The sequence below is a fragment of the Jaculus jaculus genome, chromosome 1, assembly GCF_020740685.1.
Source record: "Jaculus jaculus isolate mJacJac1 chromosome 1, mJacJac1.mat.Y.cur, whole genome shotgun sequence".
In the NCBI taxonomy this organism is placed as follows: Eukaryota; Metazoa; Chordata; class Mammalia; order Rodentia; family Dipodidae; genus Jaculus; species Jaculus jaculus.
In genome coordinates this window covers 3929216-3954414 of record NC_059102.1, presented here as the reverse complement: position 1 = coordinate 3954414, position 25199 = coordinate 3929216, and the positions used below count along the sequence as shown (strand labels likewise).

Genomic DNA, 25199 nt, shown 5'->3' with positions numbered 1-25199 from the left:
CTCTATCACTTTCAAATAAATAAATAAAAATAAACAAAAATTAAAAAAATAAAATGTGTATTACATTATGAAAGTTAAAATTTTAAATAAGTACATTACTATAGTGCCAAGTGCTTAATACCAACACCAATGAAGCCTATGCGGTGCTTCTCCTCTGAACAATATGAAACGGGGCCAAGAAAAGTAAGTAACATGCACTTTGTCACTGGGACAGCCCTCCCTAGGAAGAGGCCTACTCTCCATGAATTGTTCTTTGTACTCAGTGTAATCAGGCTTTCAAATTCCCAGCTGATTCTAAAATTACACAGAAAAAGTCTACAGTATGTAAGGTATTCTTGCAAAAGAAGAATGAGGTTGTAGCCTTACATTACTTGATCTCACAACTTGCTTCAAGTCTGTGGTAACCAGGACTCTGAAAGGGATCTAAACAGAGCAGAAGCTGTACTCTGACAGTCAGTTTATCTCGGCAAAGCCAGCCAGGCAGCTCAAAAAGGACACTAAAGTCGTCTCAACACGTGGTGACTGAACAAGTAGATACCTGCCTTCAAGAAGTGGTGGGCACCATGCACAAAAATTAAGTATATGAAATTCTATATGGCTTTGGATGAACACTCTCTTCATGACATTTCTTGTAACAGTGACAGATAAAGTCTGGGGAAAAATTGTCAATATTACTACAAGGAAAGGGCACCATTAAGAAATGAATAGACTAGCCATGGAGTGAGAGAAATTTGTGCAAAACATCTTGTAGACAGAATGTATGAAGATTCCTGAAATTCCACAGCTAATTGACACCCCATCAGTCCATGGGCGAGGACAATCTTCACACACAAAAATGTACTGACCAGCTGCAGTCTTTAGGGAAACACAAATTAAAACGACAATAACAGAAATCTACCCATATCCCAAGACGGCTACACTGAGGAAGGCTGTCAGCCTGCAATGTCTGTGAAGATAGGAGTTCCCCACCCACCGCGTGTGTTAGTGAGGTGTGTGTGTTCCCATACTAGACCAGTGTTGCCACACTTAGGAATCTGCCTCTGAGAGGTAAAAACCTGTGTCCACAGGACAGCGAGAACCCAGAGGGTGAGCTACAGAGACCCTGGGGAGCGCTTTCCAAGTGTGACGGGCAGGAGCCCACAGTGAGTGCTTGGGTGCAGTTGCCGGGGACCCTGGTTACAGGTGGCTCAGATGTGCAGAGCAGTGGAAGGTGGCAGAGCTGTCAGAATCCTGGGAATTGTGGGAGGGAGCCAAGCAGGCTACATGGTCAAATGAGGACAGAGCATGCTTTCTGAGCACAGCCCAGGGGGCTTGTGGGTGAGTCGGGGGTAAGTGCACCCTGGCCTTACCACCCTGCAGCAAGGGGGTGTGCCCCTGCTATGTAGATGGAGATTTGAGGCAGGGTCAGCAAGGTCAAGATGGGGGTTCCATGGACCAGTGTTCAGGGTGAGGTGCCCAGACTGCAACAGGGGGCACAAACACAGGTTGGATCTGTGCTAAGAAGAGAAGTCGGCCAGCAGCCCCATGCCACCACGGTGCAGCCTGAAGGACCCCTCCCCATCTCCAAGGCAACGAAAGCCTTGGGGCCCTGTGTCCTCTTCTCTTTCCTAGGGGACCTGTCACTTTTGTCTTGCACTGGCCTCCTGACAGTCCCTGTTGCAGCCACTGCCCCTGGCAAAGAAACTCACCGAGTCCAGTCTCAGATGTCTACCAGGGCCTGGGCGGCTGGAGGTTCTGTCAGTGGCCTTGGGTTGGGCAAGTGAGGCAGTTCGCCAAGGACAGAGTTTATTGCTGCCCAGCCTGCCCCATGCTATGAAACTTGGAGATGCCGTTATCTGACACTGAATCAGCATCATTACTTCGAAAGGCCCCATGCCCACGGCTGCCCCCTCGTGAGTGCGCATGTGTGGAGTCCAAGCACAGGTGCGACTCGTGCTCTGGCACAGCCTTGCGTCCTTCAGAAGCACCGCACGTGGCCGTGTGCCTGCATGTCTGCAGTCTGTGCGTCATTCGGTCACCCGGTGTCGGCCTGGCACAGATGCCTTGGTGGGTGGCTCCTCACCCACAGCTGCAGGTGCAGAGTCCTCACGTGACACACGCTGCCCAGGCCAGGGGACCAGGGTTTTTCTTTTATAGTCCCCAGCACTTTGCTGTAGCTAACTGTGGCTTCTGGGTCACATGGTGGACAGCGTGCATACCGAGGTTCAGGCTCCAGCTTGGGGGGGCAATTTAACTTTTAAGACTGGAGGGGGTTGGGCCAAGGCCAACAGAGTCACCTGTGAGTCAGCTTTCTGTGGTTGCTGTGAAATCCAGAGATAACTTCCAAAGAGGAAGGGTTGCTTGGGCTCACATGCTCAGAGGTGTCAGCCCATGGCCACTTGTCCCTTGGCTTCGGCCTGTGGTAGCACAAGACATCATGGCATAAGAAGTTAGGAAGCAGAAAGAAAGCAGGGGGATGCAGGGCCCCATTATTCTCTTCAAGGCAACACCTAGTTGCCTACCTGCCTTCCACCAGACTTCATCCCTTAAAGACCCAGCCAGCTCCCTGTAGTGCTGCTGACTGGGAGCCAAGCCTTTGTGGTTCACTTCAGATCACCCTGTAGAAGCTGGAATTCCAGTGGTCACCTGAAAATGAAGACATAGGTTGGAGACCAACCTTTGGGATAGTGTCATGGAAAAGAGAAGAAGAGGAAGGGTGATGTCCACACTCACTGGGATGCTGGTTCCCCTGCTCAGGTGAGGCATCCAGAGGTAGTCTTGGGAATCCTTGAGGCTGGTGACCAATGTCACATGGTGTGGCCAGGAGAGATGGCACAAGAGAGGAGCATACCTTCCCCCAACCCTAGTGATAGGCTCCCTCAGCAGGTGTTCCTGTTGGTGACAGCCACCATGGCCTTCAACTCCCTATAATTGATAATGACCTTGAATTTCTGATCCTCGTGCATTTCTAAGTGCCGGGGTTACCGTGTGCCCCTACCACACCCCTTTATGCTCTGCTGGGGATCAAGCCCAGACCAGGGACTTTGCATGCCAGGCAAGCACTCTGCCAGCTGGGCCACATCCCTAACCCCAGCTTTGTAAATATTTATTGACTTATGAGAAACCGATTAATAAATTAGTAAACATTATGCATACTGGGTCTTTTTCCCTCATAGTGAAGGATCCTGACAGGGATTCTCTACCCATGGTACACCTCTCCTCTGCTAGGAAGAGACCGTATTCCCCCCAGCAGTAGCAGTGGGTGGTCACTTCACAGAGCCACAGGACCCTGTAGAGCGGGGTATGTGGTCCTGGGTATCAAGAGGAAGCCTAACCTCTGAGCTCCCCTCTGTTGTGAGATAAGGACCAGCTTGGGGGAGGGTTCCAATCTGGTGGCATAGAAAGGGGCCAGAGTGTCACCTACCCAGACTGCCTTTGCACTGCATCCATGTCAGGAGGTGGAGGGAACCCGAACCCACTGACCAGAGGAGAGGTCACAGTGTGCCTGCTGGGCTCCTTGCCCAGTGGGAGTTCTTGGCACATGCAGTCCCCTCCCCACCTGTCTGTCACCCACCCTGTCCATGCCCTGCTGACTCCACTCCCCTCACACCCGCACAGCCTCAGCCTCATTTGAATAGGTGGAAAACCAAAGTCAGCAGCACCATTTGAGCTGGATTCCATCGCTCCAAATTCAGTCACAACTTCTTTTGAATTCCTCGGCTGCCCCGAGGCAGAGGCTCAATGTTGATACTGAGATTAATCCCCAAAGAGCCCCTCATCTCTCTGCAGAGAAATTAAAGCTTGCCAGTTTTCCTTTTGCCTGTCCTTCTGACAGCTCTGTCAGTAATGATATGCCTGCACCGTGGCGTAATCCCATCCTGCGGTGGAGAATAATTCATTAAGAAATTAAGGGCTCTGCTCCCTTCCGTTGGGTTGGTCTTCAAAAGTTAGCTAATGGCGACGGCGGCATGATTATCAATGAAAAATTATTCAGCACACCTCAGGGCTGTTCCAGACAAGCTCACACACCCCCTGTAGGGTTATCGCTGTTCCCAGAAATCAAGTCAGGTGACGCTGCCATATCTATGTGCAGGGACGGAAGGACAGGTCAGGCACTGCCCCAGTTACGGAAGGAGCAGAGTCTTCTGAGGCCTGCAGGGGGAGATACCTGCTCTCAGAACAGTTTCTCCTCCAAGGAGGGATGGGGGGAAGGTTGGGAAAGCTTCTAGAAGTTGCTGATAGAATGCAGGAGGTTGGGTGGTGGAGCCATTGTATGATTACTCTTTTAGCCTATTGATGTGTTTTGGTTTGTGTTTGCTTTTGTGTGTTTGGGTTCTGGGAAAACCTTTTATATTTGTATGTATGGATGGATGTGTTTATATATGTGCCCCTACATGTATGTACACATGCATGTGGAGGTCAGAGGCTATAGGTGTCATTTTTTAGAAACATCAGCTACCCTTTTTTTGGAAACAGGCCGGGGCGCCTCGGGAGCCTGCTGTCTCCACCTGCCAGCGCTAGGGTTCCGCTCCCTGCCACCCCGCACGAGCTCTTTCCTATGTGAGTTATCAAACTCATGCTTACAAGGCAGACACTTTACTGACTGTACGAGCTCCCCGGCCCTGGTCTTGTCTATTGAGGCAAGGTCTTGTTGGGTAGGCTAGGCTGACCTCAAACTCAAGATCCCAGCCTTCTCAGTGCTGGGATTCCAGTCACGCACCACCGGTCCTCGCTTCGTTGGTGTGTTTGGAAGACCCTATGCATCTATCAGGAAATGGCATGGGCTGAAATCCACTAGCCACTGATGCTTATTCGCAGGCCACACTGCAGCCTGCAAAGGGCTGTGGGAAGGCCAAGGCCCTGTGCGCCAGGAACTTTGGACAATATGTTCTGAATCAGATGTCACACTACGTGTTGTTTGGATAGCAGTGTGATTAAGATGCTGGACCTGTGCGTAGAATGGGTGTGTGAGGCAAGTTTGTTTCTCCCCTCGAGTGGCCACATTGTCAGTTCCACTCAGAGCATCACAAGTGGGAGGCACTGTGCGATTCTCAGAGAGGGAGAGAAGGCGCATGCTGCCCAAGAGGACCCGGCCCTGACAGGCTCTTGTGGGACCAAGACGTCAAGTAATGTTAGAGCAAGAAACCTCCGACTTGGTTTCATTTGCCTTTTTTTAACGATTAACCTCACTAATTCAGGCATGACCTAGGTCGGCCTTCCGCGCCCTGGCTCTCGTCCCTGTCCTGCTCCCGCAGTCTTATTTGCCCAGTCTCTCTTTCTCTCTGTATTTCTGCTATTGTTCTGAAACCATTAACCCCCTGTTCAGAAGTCAGCGTTCAGCTTGGAGCTGAATGACAATTACTTGAATGGTAGACAGTGTTAATATATAATTACTCACATTCATACCCGGACACTCACAGTTTAATCATTTCTCTGTAGGCTTCTGTAAGTTTGCGTTAAAGTCTTAGGCATAATTCTTCTGTTAAGTACGCTTAGGAGGCTCACAGTATTGGGAAGGTCAATGCCAGGAGGAGCTTCAGGAATGCCCGGTCTCACCTCCTAGGAGCAAGAGGGCCCCTCACCAGTTACGCCCTGCTGGCTCCTGGCTCCTCGGTGAAGCAGAAGGTTCATTGCAGAAGAGCCGTGGTGGAGTCATCTGTAAGATGAGCTCAGAGATTATGTCCGGAGTGCTAGGACTGCCTGAGCCAGCCGTACTGTTTCTATTCATGAGTGGCCGGGCTCTGCTCAGCCCAGCCAGCCCAGAAGAGCCTGGCTTAACCATTGAGGCCATGGATTCTTCTAGAGCCCACTGCCATCTTGAAGATTAGGGAAGACCCCAAAGGGCTTTTGAAATGATTACTTTTATCTGCATACTCTAACAATGTTAAAAATTAAACCTGAAAATATTTTAACTTTTATGTAAAAATAACAACAAATCCACTACCAGTTATTATACCCAATATATTTATATGAAAACTATTGCCCCTGACAAACGTCCTGAGGAAGAGCAGAGCTAAGTCTCTCTAATGCTTCTCCAATGCTTGCCTAATGACAGAAGACAGATGGCTTCTCGGACAGCTCCAGTGTCTGACCCATGTTGATGGCCAAGTTAGGGGCCTCCAGACACCCCTACGTACTAAGAGAGGATGAGGATTTAAAAGACAAAATCAGGGAAAAGTAGAAAAAGCCAATAAAGTTCGTGCCACACAAGCACAAGGACTTGAGTTCGGACCCACAGGAGCCCAGCGGAGCCCCAGCCAGCACTAGGAGCAGAGCCAGGCTCCCAGAGCAAGTGGGCTGGCTGGACTAGCTGCACTGGTGAGAGACCTTGGTTCAGTAGGCAATGTGGAAAATGATTGAAAACACCAAACTCTACCTCTACACATACATGCATAGGAGTGATGAGTGCCTGTCACACAGGTGATCATGCGCATGTATGCACGTCGCGCACAAAGACAACATCTCAGCATTGCCATGAAGATGGCAGGTTCCTCACCACCCCATGAAGGTGCCACACTGCCTTTGGAGAACCTCTTTTCTTAAATATCCCTCTGTTTTGAATATTTTATTTACTTATTTGAGAGACAGAAAAGCAAATCGAGAGGGAGAGAATGGGTGCACCAGGGCCTTTAGCCACTGCAAACGAACTCCAGGTACATGCACCACCTTGTGCATCTAGCATTATGAGGTTACTAGGGAATTGACCCTGGCTCCTTAGGCTTTAAAGGCCAGCACCTTGACCACTGAGCCATGTCTCCAGCCCACAGAGTCCCTCTTTATAGCATCGTGCCACTGGTCCCTTCATTTCTTCCTCACATACCTACTGGCCTGCACCCCAAACACAGGCTGAGCCCCAGTGCTGCCAGCTCAGCCCTTTTCCCCAGGTAGCAGGAGAGCCAATAGAGCGCTCACGGTGCTTTGAGGGTAAATGGCCCTGGCACACTCATGCGCCAGAACACCCAGTCCCACCTGGCATGGCTAGTCAGGAAGCGGAGCCTTGCCGGAGGAAGTGTGTCTGCAGCCAGCTGTTTGCTCTTCTCTCCCTCTGCTTCCTGAGCTGCTGTGGGACCCGGGCTTCCCGCATCTGCTCCTGCCACGCCTTCCCCAACTTAGGAAATTGCCCTTGTAACTGTAAGCCAGAAGAAACTGTTTGCTTCAATCAGCTGCTTCTGGTCTTTTGTCACAGTAATAAGAATGTAACTGATAAATTGTAAAAACTGTCAGGAGGTTGTGACATTCCAGGCATGGATCTGACTCTTGGGAAGAAGTCTGGACTTCCATCTATTTCCCTGGTTCTTATGCTGAAGAAGTCATTCCCAACCCGAATCAGCTGAGATCACAAAACGCAGCCTATGGTTCCCTTTCCTTTAAGGATATCCGTTAGCCCTGTGGATGGACATCCAGAAAGTGCATGTTTTCTGCTGAACAGCAGCTCTTCCCAAAGCGGCTGGTCATTATTCCAGGCTCAGGCCCCACTGTCCACTCTCCTCAGAATTTCTCTTCCAGGCTCAAGCTGCAATGTCCACTGTCATCAGCACTTCCTTTCCTTTCAGGCTCAGGATCCCATGTCCACTCTCTTCACCATGTCCCTTCCTTCCAGACTCAGGCCTCACTGTCCATCCCCTCAGCATTTCCCTTCCTTCCAGACTCAGGCCTCACTATCCATCTCCTCAGCATTTCCCTTCCTTCCAGACTCAGGCCTCACTGTCCATCCCCTCAGCATTTCCCTTCCTTCCAGACTCAGCCTCACTGTCCATCCCCTCAGCATTTCCCTTCCTTCCAGACTCAGGCCTCACTGTCCATCCCCTCAGCATTTCCCTTCCTTCCAGACTCAGGCCTCACTGTCCATCCCCTCAGCATTTCCCTTCCTTCCAGACTCAGGCCTCACTGTCCATCCCCTCAGCATTTCCCTTCCTTCCAGACTCAGGCCTCACTGTCCATCCCCTCAGCATTTCCCTTCCTTCCAGACTCAGGCCTCACTGTCCATCTCCTCAGCATTTCCCTTCCTTCCAGACTCAGGCCTCACTGTCCATCCCCTCAGCATTTCCCTTCCTTCCAGACTCAGGCCTCACTGTCCATCCCCTCAGCATTTCCCTTCCTTCCAGACTCAGGCATCACTGTCCATCTCCTCATCATTTCCCTTCCCTCTAGACTCAGGCCTCACTGTCCATCCCCTCAGCATTTCCCTTCCTTCCAGACTCAGGCCTCACTGTCCATCTCCTCAGCATTTCCCTTCCCTCTAGACTCAGGCCTCACTGTCCATCCCCTCAGCATTTCCCTTCCTTCTAGACTCAGGCCTCACTGTCCATCTCCTCAGCATTTCCCTTCCCTCTAGACTCAAGCCTCACTGTCTATCTCTTCAGCATTTCCCTTCCCTCTAGACTCAGGCCTCACTGTCCATCTCCTCAGCATTTCCCTTCCATCTAGATTCAGGCCTCACTGTCCATCTCCTCAGCATTTCCCTTCTTTCCAAGCTCAGGCCTCACTGTCCATCTCTTCAGCATTTCCCTTCCTTCTAGACTCAGCCTCACTGTCCATCTCCTCAGCATTTCCCTTCCTTCTAGACTCAGCCTCACTGTCCATCTCCTCAGCATTTCCCTTCCTTCTAGACTCAGGCCTCACTATCCATCTCCTCAGCATTTCCCTTCCCTCTAGACTCAGGCCTCACTGTCCATCTCCTCAGCATTTCCCTTCTTTCCAAGCTCAGGCCTCACTGTCCATCTCTTCAGCATTTCCCTTCCTTCTAGACTCAGCCTCGCTGTCCATCTCCTCAGCATTTCCCTTCCTTCTAGACTCAGGCCTCACTGTCCATCTCCTCAGCATTTCCCTTCCTTCTAGAATCAGCCTCACTGTCCATCTCTTCACCATGTCCCTTCCTTCCAGACTCAGGCCTCACTGTCCATCTCCTCAGCATTTCCCTTCCTTCTAGACTCGGGCCTCACTGTCCATCTCCTCAGCATTTCCCTTCCCTCTAGACTCAGGCCTCACTGTCCATCTCCTCAGCATTTCCCTTCCTTCTAGACTCGGGCCTCACTGTCCATCTCCTCAACATTTCCCTTCCCTGTAGACTCAGGCCTCACTGTCCATCTCTTCACCATGTCCCTTCCTTCCAGACTCAGACCTCACTGTCCATCTCCTCAACATTTCCCTTCCCTCTAGACTCAGGCCTCACTGTCCATCTCTTCACCATGTCCCTTCCTTCTAGACTCAGACCTCACTGTCCATCTCCTCAGCATTTCCCTTCCCTCTAGACTCAGGCCTCACTGTCCATCTCTTCACCATGTCCCTTCCTTCTAGACTCAGACCTCACTGTCCATCTCCTCAACATTTCCCTTCCCTCTAGACTCAGGCCTCACTGTCCATCTCTTCACCATGTCCCTTCCTTCTAGACTCAGACCTCACTGTCCATCTCCTCAACATTTCCCTTCCCTCTAGACTCAGGCCTCACTGTCCATCTCTTCACCATGTCCCTTCCTTCCAGACTCAGGCCTCACTGTCCATCTCTTCAGCATTTCCCTTCCTTCTAGACTCAGGCCTCACTGTCCATCCCCTCAGCATTTCCCTTCCTTCTAGACTCAGGCCTCACTGTCCATCTCTTCACCATGTCCCTTCCTTCCAGACTCAGGCCTCACTGTCCATCTCTTCAGCATTTCCCTTCCTTCTAGACTCGGGCCTCACTGTCCATCTCTCAGCGTTTCCCTTCCTGTGTCTCCACCTCAGAGAAGTCACTCTGTTGCTGACCAGCACCCCCACCAGTTGCCTGTCTGGGTCTCTTGCTGCACACCCATCTTGTAGTATGTTGGCAATACGCATTGACTTGGTGCCCTGTTCAGCCACCCACATTCACCCACATGTGTCACTTCTGTGTCTGATGATGTTTCTCTTTTGCTGTTTCCCATGGACCAAATTCCCTGTGGGCCCTGTATTGAGTGTAGCAGATGCTTGTGGGCTGAGGTGCGTTAGCTCAGTGGTGGCCCTGTGACCTTCCTGACCCAAGTGGTGTGATGTGGTCTGCATTTCCCAAACCTCATGGTGTCCCATCCCCCTCTTGAGAGCCCATTCCCTATTTTGTCACCCACTGCAAAACCCTGAAGTTCACATGTGTCAATCTGACTGAGCAGAAACTCTAGGTTTTGTTTATTTCTGCACCACTTCCCTGAGCTTTTTCCATTTGTTGCCTGCAGCAGAGGTCACACCTGACACAGGAAAAAAGAAAAACAACGGCTTCTCCCCTAAACAGCATTGCATCACAGCCTGTGGACCAGTACACCCATGTAGCTGGGCCAGCTCTGGCCTCAGGAGGCCCAGCAAGCTGTCGGAGCCCTGCCTCCCAGCAGCTAAGCTGGGTACCCACCTTCCTTTTCTGTGGGGTCCTTGGTGCAGAGGCAAGGGAAAAGCCCGCTTCAGCTCCCGGGAAGGAGGAGTTGGAGGAGTCCCAGAAGAGCTGCGTCGGGACTCGGTGCAGGGGCATGGTGTGAGTACTCCCAGGGCGGCGTGTGCTGACTCCGCCGGGCGATGCACCGCCGCATGCACTCCACCCCAGGAAGGCTCACAGGGTGGTACATGTTGCCCATGCTTCTCCCACCCCAGAATGGGACTGAAACCATCAGAGTTCCTGTCTCCTTCTGTGCCTCACAATTGCAGAAAAGATGGTCACAGAGGCCTTCAGACCTGAGTAAGCTGGCTGCCATAGACTTGCTTTAGACACCTCAACAAGACCTGTATGCACTAGCAGGTCCTGACAGACACAGTCCCCAGCCGTGTGCAGGAGTCTCCTCAGCTTGCTTCTCGCCAGGCTGGAAGAGATGTCCTCATGGTCAGATCCAGGCCCACATGGCCAACTGCCCATCTGGCTGGTCATCTCAAGCCCAGTACTCTTTCCAAGGGTGTTGCCATCCACCTGTGCCCTCTGCCTCCCACTCATCCTTTCATTCCTCTGTCCCACCATGCTGATTGTTGGGGTACAGGTCCGTGAGGGCAGTGCCTTGACCTTAGTGAGCTGTCTGGTCAGGAACCCTTCACAGTGACCCTGTTTTATGAGGCACAGGGGGTTCTCGCAGATGGAAAGATCTTGCAGAAATTCTGACCAAGATTCCACTTCAAATGAGAAGTACCTTCACTGGTGTCTCGAACTTGGGGAAGAAACTCTTTGATTAAAGGGAAGGTGACTGGAAAATGTGTTTGCTTAATTTTTCTGAGTTAACATAGAGTAACGCTGGCTTGGGGAGATGTGCAGTCATGTGAACTCATTGTTTGGTATGTGTGCACATGTGCATGTGTGTTGCAGGGACATGCATCCGCGACACACGTATGGAGGTCAGAGGACAATGTGCGGGGCCTCGCTCTCCACCTCACTCCAGGCAGGGTCTCTCATTCTCCTTCCTGTGGTTTTGCATTGCTGCGTCACCAGACTGCCCGGTACTTGAGTTTCTGGAGAATTCTCCTGTCTCTGCCTCCCTTCTCTCCAACAGTGTGCTGACTTTCAGAAGGCTGCCATGGGGCCTGGCGATCCAAATGGGCACTCAGGCTTCCGAAGCAAGCACTTTATCCCCCGAGCCTCCTCTCTTCCCTGGAGTCCTGTGGATTTAAGCACACGCTTCGGTTGCTGTGGCCACCAGTCAATCACATTCCGCCACCAAGAGTAGCCACTGCCTTGCCCCTGCCCCACATTCCCTCTGGGCCACCAGCCTGCCCGCCCACCGCTGGGCTGTTGTGTTCTCCGTCAGTACTTAACGTTCTGAGCCTGGCTTCTTTCACTCTGCGTAATCCCTCCGAGACTGACCTAAACAGGTCCGTGTGTCTACAGCACATTCATTTTAACTGTTAAGTCCTATTCCATTTGCACCTCCACTCATCTGTTTTGAGTTGGGGATTGTTAGTCATTCTGGTGGATACATACCGGTATCTCGTCTCTCATGACGATATAAATTTACCTTTCTGGAACAACTAGTTTTGCTGAACATCTTTTGTGTGCTTTTGGCCAATGCCTATATCCCCTCTGAAGAAGGATGAGTTCAAGTACCTTTGTCTATTGTTTGATGAAGACGTGTCAACTCAAGTATTTTTACCTAGTGCTTGAAACAGGGTCTTACCTATCCCATGATAGCCTGGAACTCACTATGTAGCCAAGGATGACCTTGAACTTCTGAGTATCCTGCCTCCACCTCCCAAGTGCCAGGGTTATAGGCATGCACCACTGTGCCTGGTTATGCTGGGGACTAAGCCCAGGGCTTCCTGCACGCTAGACAGACACTCCACCCGCTGAGCCACAGCCCAGCCAGTTTTGCATATTTGTAGTTAGGAGATTTGTTATGGTACTGTTGAGGTTGAGTTTGAGTTATGTATGCTCTGTGTGACTCCCTTGTTAGATATACTAAGTCATTTTTATTGATTTTTTTTTTTTGAGGTACGGTCATGATCTAGCCCAGGCTGACCTGGAATTCACTATGTAGTCAACATGTTGTACTTGAACTCATGGTGATCCTCCTACCTCTGCCTCCCACGTGCTGGGATTAAAGGTGTATGCTACTGTACCCGGCTTAGATATATTAATTCTAAAGAGTTTCTCCCACAGAACTTTTTTTTTTCCTTTCTAATGAAATCCATTTCATCTAATGGACCATTCTTTTAGTAACATGTCAAAGAACTATTTGCCTAACCCTAGGTCATGAAGATTTGTCATGTAGTTTATTCTATGTTGTTTTTTTTTTAGCTTAATGGTTTACACTTAATGCTGTGATGTATTTTAAATTAATATTTTAATAAGGCATGAAATTTGCAATCAGAGTTGAACTCTTTAGATATGAATTTTCCTGCACTAACTTTTGAAAATGTTCATTCTCAATCAAAATGAAGACCTTTATCAAAAAAAAAAACATTTTTTCATGTGATCATCTTTCTAGAACTCTCCATTCTGCTCCGTCCATCTAGCTATACATCTCTTTGCAAATGCTTGCTTACTGTACTACTTGCTGTGTCATTGCTATAAGAAAATGCCCAGTAGCAGCAATTTAAGGAAGGAAGGACAAGTGTGGCTCGCAGGTGAAGGGAGCAGCACATCCTGGTGGGAAGGCATAGCAGCAAGACATGGCGGCTGCTCACGTCACACCCACAGGCAGGAAGCAGAGGTGAGCATGGAGCTCAGCTCGCTGTCTCCCTCTCCCCTCTTCATTGGTTCTGGGTGCCACACACTCAATTGAAACACTTTGGAAACACTTTTGTAGACATGCACAAAGATGTGTCTCCTGTATGATTCTAAATCAGTCAAGATTTCAGTCAGAATCAGTGATTATAATTATCATAATAGGACAGTAAATCTTAAACTGTCAGTATGATTTTTCCCACATTTTCTCTCTGTGAGACATGTTAGGTTTTGTGCTCCTTTCCCTTTACAAGTAAGTTGTAGAAGTAACTAATATGTATCTGTGTGGCTTGATCAGGTGTCCTCCATAAACTTAGGTGTTCTGAATGCTAGGTCCCTGGCTGATGGAAATTTGGGAATTAACACCTCCTGGGGGCGTGTATTGTTGGGTGTGGGCTTATGGATGTTATAGCCAGCTTCCTCAAACCAGTGTTTGGCACACTCCCCTATTGCTGTTGTCCACCTTATGTTGACCAGGAGGTGATGTCCTCACTCTGCTCATGCCATCGTTTTCCCTGCCATCATGGAGCTTCCCCCTCCAGTCTGTAAGCTAAAATAAACCTCTTTTTTCCCACAAGCTGCTCTTGATTAGGTGATTTCTATCAGCAGTGTGAACCTGACCACAACAGTAAAGTGGTACCAAGGAGTGGGATTGCTACTAGACATGTGACTGTGTGGCCTTGGCTCTTTGGAGCTGCTTTTCAAGAGGAATGTGGAAGGATTTGAAATGTTGACCTAATAAATGCCTTGCAGTGCTGTAAGTACAGCTTGATTGACTATTCTGGTCAGAGTTGAAAAGCCTGAATGCAGGAAGAACTATGGACTGTGAGGTTTGGCTTATGAGAGTGAGAGAGAGCTTTGCTTGGACTGGGCTAGCAGTTTGTGTGGGAAGCTTGCTGTTATGCCCACGTCCTAAGAAGGTGTGGAGGGTTGCTTTGCATAGAAATGAACTAGTGTGAGCATGGCACAGAAAGAAAAATCTTTGGGTGAACTGCTGACCGTTCAGCTGCAATTGAAAGATTACAACCTTTGAGACAGGGCTAGCTGACCTGCACAGGGGCAACAGGAAGAATGTAGACTCTTTTTGAGGGGCTGAGTGCTCTACAAGTGTCCTGTTCTTCAAAGCCTGCTTTATTCCCCTCTAGATTAACAAATTGGCACCCTACCTGGTATTGTGGCGTATAAGAAATGCAGGAAAGAGAGGGTCATTGAGTTTGCAACACAGTCTTGTGTTTTGGAAATGACCATGGGCAGTGTGAAGCAGGTTTGCTGGATGCCTGCATGGAGACCCCATGGGGCATGCGGTGAACTGTAGATGGCAAAGGAGACCCAGTGGAGATGCCAGGACCATGAAATGGCTGCTAAGGAAAGCTGCTGGCCCGATGAAACTTTCCAGGACTATGAGTAGCCTAGCTGGAGGGGCGGAATTGGAATACCAGAGACTTTTGTTGCTGGTTAGAATTATCGGACTAGATTTGTCACTAACTAGAGTTGTTGGACTTGGAGCTACAGAGCTTGGTATTTGCCCTGTTTAAATCATGTATTACTTGAGGATTTCTTTGCTATGCCCAATGCCATCTTTTGTAGTGTGAATGTTTGTTCTGTGCTATTATGGACTTTGGGGAAAGTTTTTGATATTATGGCTCAGTTAAATGATCTTGGGCAATGGGAATGTATGAACATCATTGGAATTGATAAAGTCCATGGGGACTTTTAAAGTTGGATGAATGCATTCTATCTTACATCATGTGTGGATATCAGTTTATGGGGCCAGGGACAGAATGTGGTTTGATTCCGGTGTCCCCTATAAACTTAGGTGTTCTGAATGCTAGGTTCCCAGCCAATGGAGATGTGGGAATTAACGCCTCCTGGAGGCAGTATATTATTGGGGGTGGGCTTATGGATGTTACAGCCAGTTTCCCCAAGCAAGTGTTGCGCACACTCTCCTGTTGCTCTTGTCCATTTATGTTGGTCAGGGAGTAGTGTCCACCCTCTGCTCATGCCATCATTTTCCCTGCCATCATAGAGCTTCCTCCTTGAGCCTGTAAACCAAAATAAACCTCTTTTTCCCACAAGCTGCTATTGGTTGGGTGATTTCTACCAGCAATATGAACCTGACCACAATAGTATCTACAATATAGCATCCTGAAATTTTTACTGTAGTGGCTTAAATCTGTAGATCAATTGTGGAGAATTGAAATCTGTGTTGAGAGTTTCACTCTGATGGGGTATTGCTGTCTCCCTAGTAATGTTGATATTCTTTCATGCCTTTATCAGTATTTTGTAATTTTGAACAGATACTTAGACTTACATCTAAGTACCAATTTTAATTGGGACCATTATCAAGGGTGCATAGAAATATAATATATTTTGTGATATTGAATCAAATGTCCTTACTAAATTCAATTATTAACTCTAAGACTTTGAGGGGATTCCTTGGCACTTTCTCATAAAGAAACTGTCTCTAAATATGGGTATCATTTCTTCCTTCTGAAATGAATGCCTTTTATTTTTATTTTTTGGATTTATTGAAGAGGCTAGGACTTCTATGATATTGACTGGAAGGGGTTAAGTCATCCTTTCCTTAAGAGAAAATTATTGTACGTTTTACAAATAACAATATTAGCTGAGCATGGTGTCTCATGCCTTTAATCCCCGCACTCAGGAGGAGGTAGGAGAAGGATCACCATAAGTTTAAGGCTTTCCTGAGACTACATAGTGAAATCCAGGTCAGCCTGAGTTAGACCTCAGGGGGAAAAAAAAAAAATGTTAGCTGGAAGGTTGTTAGGTACCTGTATCAATTTTTAAAAACTTTTTATTTGTTTTTATTTATTTATTTGAGAGTGACAGACAGGCAGAGAGAGAGAATGGGCATGCCAGGGCCTTCAGCCATTGCAAACGAACTCCAGATGCATGTGCCACCTTGTGCATCTGGCTTACATGGGTCCTGGGGAATTGAGCCTCGAACCAGGGCCCTTAGGCTTCACAGGCAAGCGCCTAAACACTAAGCCATCTCTCCAGCCTGGGTACCTTTATCAATTTAAGACCTTCTTTTCCTATTTTGCTGAGAGCTTATATCTTGAGTGGATATTGAACTTTGTTAAGTGTTCTTTCTTTTATTATTGTAGAGAGAGAGAGAATTGGTGGTCCAGGGCCTCAGCCACTGAAATCAAATTCCAGCTGCTTGTGCCACCTAGTAGGCATGTGCGACCTTGTGCTTGACTTACCTTTGTGTGTCTGGCTTACATGGGATCTGGAGAGGCAAACATAAATCCCTAGGCTTCACAGGCAAATGCCTTAACTGCTAAGGCATCTCTCCAGCCCTTGTTAAGTGGTCTTTTTTGTTTTGTTTTGGGTTGGTTTGGTTTGGTTTGGTTTTTCAAGGTAGGGGTTCACTCTATTCCAGGCTGACCTGGAATTCACTATGTAGTCTCAGGCTGGCCTTGAACTCACGATGATCCTCCTACTTCTGCCTCCTGAGTGCTGGGATTAAAGTTATGCACCACCACACCCAGCAAGTGTTCTTGTTTGATAATATTTTTTTCATTAGAATGTATATATGGTAGAGAATATTAATTTTAATCTACTTTTAAATATTTTAAATTTACAAATAAATGAAAAGTTAATGGAGTTCCCTGATACCCTATGTGTATCTTTCACACCCATAATTATGGTATTTGTTTATATTTGTTATGATGGCATTTGTAATTGGCATCTTACATTAGTGTGGTACAGTTGTTCTAATAAATGAATAAACTAATATTGATTTTTTATTATTAACTGATGTCTCTATTTTATAGAGATTTTCTTAGTTTTCAAATAAAATGATTCTTCTATTCCATGATCCCATATAATGTGCTGTGTTGCATTTCATCGTTAGGTTTTCTTGATGTTCCTGGGTTATGACTGGTTTCCAATTTCTTTAATATTATTTTTGGTTTTTGGAGGTAGAGTCTCACTGTAGCCAAGGCTGACCTGGAATTCACTATGTAGTCTCAGGGTGGCCTCGAACTCTCAGCGAGCCTCTATATTTTTGATGACCTAGATAATCATGAGAAGTACTGGCAAATTGTTTTTCCAGTGTCCCTGTTTTAGGAATTAGTCCTTTTCTCCTGGTTAGATCAGAGTTACGGTGTTTAGAGAGAAAGACTATGGAAGTAAAACACACCCCTGTCAGAGTTGTGGTGTTGAGAGAGGAAGACCGCAGAAGTGAAATGCCACCTCCATCCACTTATTTCAGCATGACTTACTGTTGTCAACATTCACTTTACCACCCACCCAGCTGAGGTGTCGTCTGGGTTCTCGGCCTGGATTACCCTCCCCGCCCCCACACCATGCTCTTTCAGAGGAAAACGCTGTGCTTCACATTGTGAACAAATGGAGAGATACATTTCCCCCATTTATCTATTCTGTCAGTTACTTATACCAGTATGGGCTCATGAATATTCATTTGTTGGGTTATATCAGTTCTGCAATTTGTTGTTTAAATTGTCCCAGCTCAGGCCATCGGGAGCTCTTCCAGTTGACTCTGCTGTGCCTTTGGCATAATCCCATGGTTGGCCATTGCTGTGATCACCCACACCAGGCCCTCATAAAACTAGACAGGTTGGAGGGCTCCACAAGGCAGCCATGAGGCTCACACACAGTTCACAGGCAACATACAAGAAGCACAAGGACACAGAGGCAATTAATGTTTGCTGAGGAGAGAGGCTTGTCTTGGGTAGTTTAGCCACACACAAGTTGCCTGTGCTTCTGTAGGTAACCCCGTACCCATGCTTCTGTAAGTGACTCCAATTAAATTCTCTGGTTCACCAAGCTAGACTCGCATGGCATTCTTTCTTTGGTCTGTGCTTGGAGCCCTGTCTGGGGTGCATCAACCCCAGTGCTTGGAAGGAGCTGCCTTTGCCCTGGAGGCTGTTTCTCCTGCTTTTGGCTCTCAGTAGCTTGATCAAGATGCATCTTGGGTTGGACTTCTTGAGTACGCCATTTGTGATTTTCTGTTCTCCTTGCCAGATATTTTGCACAATTCCTATCTATACCACACTTTTTCTCTTCCTACAAGAAACCAATGACAACAACATTAGATTTTTTTAAAACCCAGCATCCATACATCCCTCTAGTTCTCAGGTTTTTGTTTTTTTTTTTAATTTTTTGTTTATTTTTATTTATTTGATAGCGACAAAGAGGCAGAGAGAGAGAGAGAGAGAGAGAGAGAGAGAGAGAGAGAGAGAGAGAGAGAGGGAGAGAATGGGCATGCCAGGGCTTCCAGCTGCTGCAAACGAACTCCAGATGCATGTGCCCCCTTGTGCATCTGGCTAACATGGGTCCTAGGGAATTGAGCCTCAAAATGGGGTCCTTAGGCTTCACAGGCAAGCGCTTAACTGCTAAGCCATCTCTCCAGCCCCAGTTTTTTGTTTTAAATGCATTTTTCTCTCTGTTCAGATCTGGGTTTTCTCTCGGCCTGTGTACAAATCAGTGACTTTTCTCTAGCATCCCTTCTGTGGTACTGGGACCACAAAGAGCCGCTCATAAGTCGGGGCGCGGACTCATCAGGACTTGAAGTAGACTTCCTCCGTGCTTACTCTCTGTGGCTCCTGCTTCTTGCCTGCGACTCTGTGCCTTTCATTTGTTTCAGGAGTGTTTTCCCATCTTGCAGCATTTTATAAAATGTCCTTTGCACCATTGGACAGATAATTCTAGCTTCATTGTCCTCTAACAAGCAGCTGACATTTTTCTAAATCTCTGCATACTTAAATAGTTTTGGATTATAATTTGATCTTCCTAAATATTGAGATGCTGGGTCTACAGCAAATCCTGCAGGTGTTGATATTTCTGTTTTAGGAGGCAGACAACCTGATTGTATTTGAGCATGAAGACCCACCTGGCTTTCTGTGGGCTGGGATCTCTGTACACCAGCACACACAGAGATAGTTCTCTCTCTTAGTTCTGTCCTCTTCTGCACCACCCAGTCTTGGTTTGAACTCAGCAGGGCCTGACCCTGAGTCCTCTGTTTAGCATGAGAAGCCACACAGCTAAGCCAGAGTATACGTATAAGCAGAATTTCTGGTTGCCTGTGAAGGGGGGTCTTTTCCTTCACAATATCCTTGGTACATTCCAATTCTCAGTACTTCCTTTTCAGTCTAGTGGACACACAGCTGGGGCTCCAGTTACCCACTCTAGGACCTAGCAGCAGAATAACAGCCCTTCCAGGTCCTCGAGGACAGCTCCTCGGGGCTCCTACACCCCAGCACCAGCACAGGATTAGAAGAGGGACTATCCTTTCCCTCTCTAGAGGATTTGCGACCTTGCTCTAGGGCTCTGGCTGCAGGAAGTGCAACCTGAGACAACAGGAAATGCTGCCACTTCATTGTTTCTGGTACATTTCCTCCTGTCTGGCTGCTTCTGGTGACTTTTCTTGGCCCTCACTGAGCTGCTTGCTGCATTCTGCCAGGTTCTGTGACGTGTCCAGTAAGAGCTATCAGACACAGTGTCCCTCCTCCCTCAGATTGGCCTCAGAATTCACTCTGTTTGTTTCTGTGTCTCAGTTTCATTCCTCAGAAGCTTGTTCTGGCTGCCCCTGATGGTTAGGTGGCATGAAGTCAAATAGCCGTGGCCTGTGCCATGGACACCAGCTCCAGGAGAGCCCCTTGCTGACATGGGAATGCTGCAGGAACTAGGCACTGTTCCCATAGCTGGCCACATCGATGGCCACAACACAGCCACAGCACAAAGTATAGCATACTCCTCAGGTAGAGCTCTGCACTGGCCTCTGTGCGTCTGCCTGGGTGTCTCCTGCCCCCGAAGGATGGGTGCCAAGGCGTGGCCCTCCTGGGGGTGCTCTGTAGCTGAAAGAAAGAAGACGCCTCCCACGCACTTGCATGTGCAAGCCCGGCCCCTCCAGGGAGGGTGTCCAGGGCCAAATGCAGGTTGCAGCGATGGTGGCTACATGCCCATCTGTGTGTGGTGGGGTCTTGGAACACTTGTCTCTCTCAAAGTTCATACATGCAGTGACGGTTGCTCCATGCCCAACCACATGTGATGAGGACACAGGACACCTCTTGCTGACGTAGCGCTTGTGATGATGATGACCCCAGTGGCGAGGTAGACACCTGGGACATCGAGCTACTCATGTGAGGTCAGCGGGCAGTCGAGCTGCCTGCCTCCCCCTGCCATGTCCCTGGCGTGGGACCTCCCTCAGCACATGCAGTTTGGCTGACTGGGCTCAAACCCAGGAGGAGAGGTGATCTGCCATCCACAGGGCCCTGTACCGCCTCTTGACGCTCACAGAGTCCCTGTGTCTGTGACACAGCGTGGGTCCTTCCAGGGCCGACACGGAAAGCAGAAGCCCACCTCTCAGCTGATAATGTTTGGCTCAGAACGAGTTTAGCTGCCTTTTCTGCTGGCCTCATGAGTCAGAGGAGGGAGCTTTGAGGCGCAGGGCACCTCCAGCAGAGCCTGACGTCGCCCTAGCCAGGTCAGGGTGGCAGGGCACTCAGGTCCAGGGGCAGGTGGAGAAAGGATAGTTCTGGAAAACACAGCAGAGGGCTGATAGGAAGGAGCATCCGCTGTGGCCTGCAAGTGCCCTCTCTCACATGCGGACCCCAGCATGGAATTTTAGATGCACAAGTGAGTTGGAGTAAGAGGCAGCCTTAGAAACCAGGAGGCTGAGGAGCCAGAGGGCGACAAAGCGAAGGGCTTGCAGGGGTGAGGGAAGGTTAACCAAGACTGTTATGAGTAAACCACACAGAAGCCTACCTTTCTGTTAGCTTATTTTTAAAACTGTAACTAAAAATGGAGAATTTGGTGGAAGCATCTAGTTAGGGTACATAATGAATACTCAGAAGACATAGAAATCCCAGCGGCTGGGCTGTGTTGCTGCCCAGCAAGTTGCTGTTTAAGGAAACATCCCTGAAACCCCCAAACAATGCATGCAGGCTGCTGCTAGCGTTCCTTGTCGACCCCCAGAACTAGATGGTCAGACCGCACATGCTTTGGTTGCAGGACACCGAGAAATTAAGCTAGAGCTGAGGTGGAAGCTCCCCTCTGCTGGCTGTCATAGAGCTGGAAAGGGCTGTGCAGCCTGCTAGGGGAGAAAAATACTCAACAGTCTTAGCAGCAGCGGATGCTGAGAGAAGATGTGCCTTCTGGTGCAGTAGTGGTCCAAGTGGAACAGAAGCAGCCACCTGCTCTCTGCTTGCATTTGAGGCCTGCCCCGCTGGAGGGAATTCAGGCCTGGCACACAGCCTGGACATCTCAGGCGGCTACGTGGATGGGTCAGGCCCGTCTAAATACCTGGGCTCACGTAGCAGTGCTGCCCTCACTTTTGATCAGAGAAGTTCCATTTCACAGAGCGGAATGGGAGACTCATCGAGGCACTGAGTGACCACAGTTAAACACTCAGTGTTACATGAGGCATCTCTGTCACAGCCTGCAAGGCTCGGGAAGAGGAGGCGGAGAGCATGGGGAGAGCAGAGCATGGGAAGAACGCTGTGGAGCGCTGCGTTCCAGACCTAAGATGGCGGCTGTGGTCATGAGCTCGTGCCGGCCGCGTGTGTCTGCTGTAGTGGCTCATCAACTGACCCACGAACGTGTTTGCCTCCCACAGGACAAAATGGGTCTGGGGGTGTGTTTATAAAATAATGAGCTTGATCACAAAACATCGTTTTCTTTGAGCCATACTGCCGAGTACATGGCCTTGTGTGAACCAGTTCCTCACTGAAGTGCAATAGCTTCATAAACTGGACTTTTGCATGATGTGCACTCAGTCCTTCACAGGATAGGACACTGTTCTGCCCAGGTAGAAAGGTGCTTGGTGACCAAGCGGTGATTGGTGGGTACTGCTGGCGCTAGAGGGATGGCATCACTTCTCAGCCATGCTCGGCTCTGGCTCCAGTATTGCTTCTTTTCATGCCAGGATGGTTTAGTTCGAGGCTGTTCTGTAAACGCTCAGGCTCCATCTTCTCCCTGGGCACGAGCACACGAGACGCACCACCTGGTTTGCTGCTCGGTCAAAGGCCAGGTGCCAGCCTCCAGTTCCCACAACACGAAGGGTGCTGTGGCAGCTCCTTCCTGAGAAAGCCCCTTCCTCTGAGTGACACAGCCCACCTCGTCCTTCTCCCGTCCCCCTTCTTGCTTAAGCTTAGGCGTCACAACAGTAGCAATAATGCCGATTAGCAGTGTGATTTCAAGCCCCTTTCAGAAGAAAAGACTGTAAACAGAGCTGTTTGCCTAAGGACACCCCCCCAGCAACCAGCCACTCAAGCTGCGTTTGCTAATGAACCCAAAGCTGCTAATGCGGTTTCTTCAGCTAAACTGATTCATGAATTTTGAAGAGAACATTATCTAATGAATTTTCTTTGAATAGAAAGCAATTAAAAGGACAAATCAGTCTGATTAACCCCAAAGTCACCCTCCTGCCACAAATGCTGTACAGTTTGAAATTATATCATAAAAAACTAGAACACATTTGCTATCTTTTTGCCCTCTGCTAATCCATGTAAATTAATGAACAACAAAGTTAATTTCTTTGATGACCCTTTTCTAGTATCACCTGGATTATGCTGATGTCTAACTTGCTTAATGTTATAATAAAGACTAAACAGATTATCATTCCCTTCAGCTAAGAAGTGAGTTTTATTATTTAACATGCATGTGAGGGTGTGTTTCCTTCAAAGACCAAATCATACTTCGCCAGGTTGGCACCAAGTATGATGAGCACCGTGACAGATGCACTCCCGGGTGATGTTCCTGCCCACAAAGGTTTCCCCTCTTTGATGCCACTCAGAAGCCCCTGCCCCTGAGGGTCCAAGCCTGGGCATGGGGGATGTGTCTCTGTCTCCCTCCGTGCACCTGAGTGGTGTGTCCCCTCTGCAGAGACGATAAGGATCGATTCGCACAGTCTCTTTCCTGTGCCTGGACTGCTCATTGCATGCTCAGAAGACAGTCCAAAACCCAGAGATGACCAGAGAGAGGAGACTGGTATGCAATTCCCTGGCCATCCTGGTGGCAGGACAAAGAACACATGCCATTTGATATGGCTAATCAGAAAACATGGGCAAGAGTTATTTTTTAAAAATAATTTATTTTTTATTTTATTTTATTTATTTATTTTGGTTTTTCAAGGTAGGGTCTCACTCCCATCCAGGCTGACCTGGAATTCACTATGTAGTCTCAGAGTGGCCTCAAACTCACAGCGATCCTCCTACCTCTGCCTCGCGAGTGCTGGGATTAAAGGCGTGCGCCACCACGCCCTGCGAGTTACTTTATTTTTGCAGTGTTATTCATGAAAGCTGCCAGCAGCCAGGATCACCCCACACCCAGGCCCACCAGGATGTTGGCATTGAGAGCAGCGCTGGGGACCACCCGCGCTCTGCTGGGTGTGGATGGCTAGTGTAAGACCATCCCTGCCTCTTCTTCTCCTCCCAGCTGACAGAAAGTAGCCAGCAGTCCCAGTTTTCTGTGTCGTGGGCAGACAGGGGCTTTGGGGCTTCTAAGTGGACTGTGTGCAGATAGTCATCTGCCCAACATGGTGACAGCGTCACACATGGCCCTACATGGAACAGGGGAGGGTGAAAGGAAATTACAGATCCAGAGGCCTTCTGAGGCCTGCCTGCTCTATGCCCGCCTCCTACATTTTCTCTCCTTGCAGGTGACACAGTGACCGGACATTGTGTGGAGGCTATGTTTTAATTGAGTGTAACGACTCTGTTTGTGTCATTGCTTTTTCTGCTGGGGACCAGCAGCTATTTATATCCAAGCTACTGGAGCCATTTGTCCAAACCACGCCATCCTGCTTCCTTGCTTTCAGATTCGTTCACCAGGCAGGTGTTATGGAAGCTGCTGACGGCGGTGAAAGCTGGAGAGATGGTTTCTTACCAGCAATTAGCAGCCCTGGTGGGCAACCCCAGAGCAGCTCGCGCAGTGGGAGGAGCCATGAGAAACAATCCCGTAAGTTCTACATGCAGGGTGTACTCAGTTCTGGGGGCAAGTGTCACCCTTGGGAGTCAGGCTGGCTGCTGAGTGGGCCTCCACTCTGAGGGACAAGTGTCACCTGAGTAAGCTTATTCCAAATATGCGGCTGGAGTGGGGAGGGATGGCAACATCTGTGACGGTGCATCCCACTGTACCCCAGCCGTGTGAGCCCACTGTTACCACAGCACAAAGCAGAGAGGATGGGTTCTGGAGACGAGCTCATGGGCCGGAGAGCAGCCTCGTGTCCTCACTCACGGACAGCGCTCTCATCGGGTGCTCGTCGTGGGACTGACTCAGCGTGTGCTAGGGGCTGCGCTCTGTCATCGAGGCCCAAGTCCTCTGGGTATCCTTGGCATGAGCCCAGGAAGCATGACACTTTGTAACATAGACAGCTACAGCCCCTGGTTCTCAGATGCCAGCACCCATGGATGGCCCCTGGCTCCCAGATGCTACTGTCCTTGGACAGCCCCTGCCCTCCAACTCTGGCATCTTTATCCCTCCTGCAAGTCTGTCACCAGAGTTTATTGAGCACCAGGTTTCCAGGCCACAAGAAGGTGTGGGTGATACTCCTAGTTGACAGGACAGCCCATAGGATGGAATGGACTATGTAGTTTGTGGTCCCACAAGCACAGTGAGTACCTTGGCTTTCTATCATAGCCGCAGTATCCAGTGGGAATAAGAAAATCTCACACAGTGGTGACCTAGGCTGGGCCTAGCCCATGTGTGCCTGAGAAGAGTGGACCCACTAGCTTCTTATTGCTGGAGCAAAATGCTGAACAAGATGCAGCTTATGGGAGGAGTTATTTCTGGTTTGCAGTTTGTGAGGGAGTCTCAGCACAATGGGAAAAGCACAGCAGAGGCAGACAGCTGGGTGTCGCATTTCCACATCAGCAGGGGGAAAGAGAATGAGCTGAGTATGGTGGGGGGCACTGGGCTATGACACCCCAGGGTCTACACCCAGTATCACACCTCCTCCAGCAAGGCTCCACCTCCCAAAGGTTCTACCAGCCAAAGGATCAAGCATGAGGTTTAATCACAAATGCATGAGGGTATGGTGGGCATTTTATATTCAAAGCATCACAAATGGAGTTCTATCCCCACACCCCAC

At 49.0% G+C, this 25199-nt stretch overlaps 1 protein-coding gene across 1 annotated transcript in view; it reads left to right on the top strand.

Moving 5' to 3' along the window:
- Mgmt (O-6-methylguanine-DNA methyltransferase) overlaps nt 1-25199 on the top strand; it is a 296994-nt gene that overhangs the window by 253293 nt on the left and 18502 nt on the right. The window contains exon 4 of the mRNA XM_045137099.1: nt 23928-24067. Coding sequence (XP_044993034.1) covers nt 23928-24067 — 140 coding nt within the window. The remainder of the gene's footprint in view (nt 1-23927; nt 24068-25199) is intronic.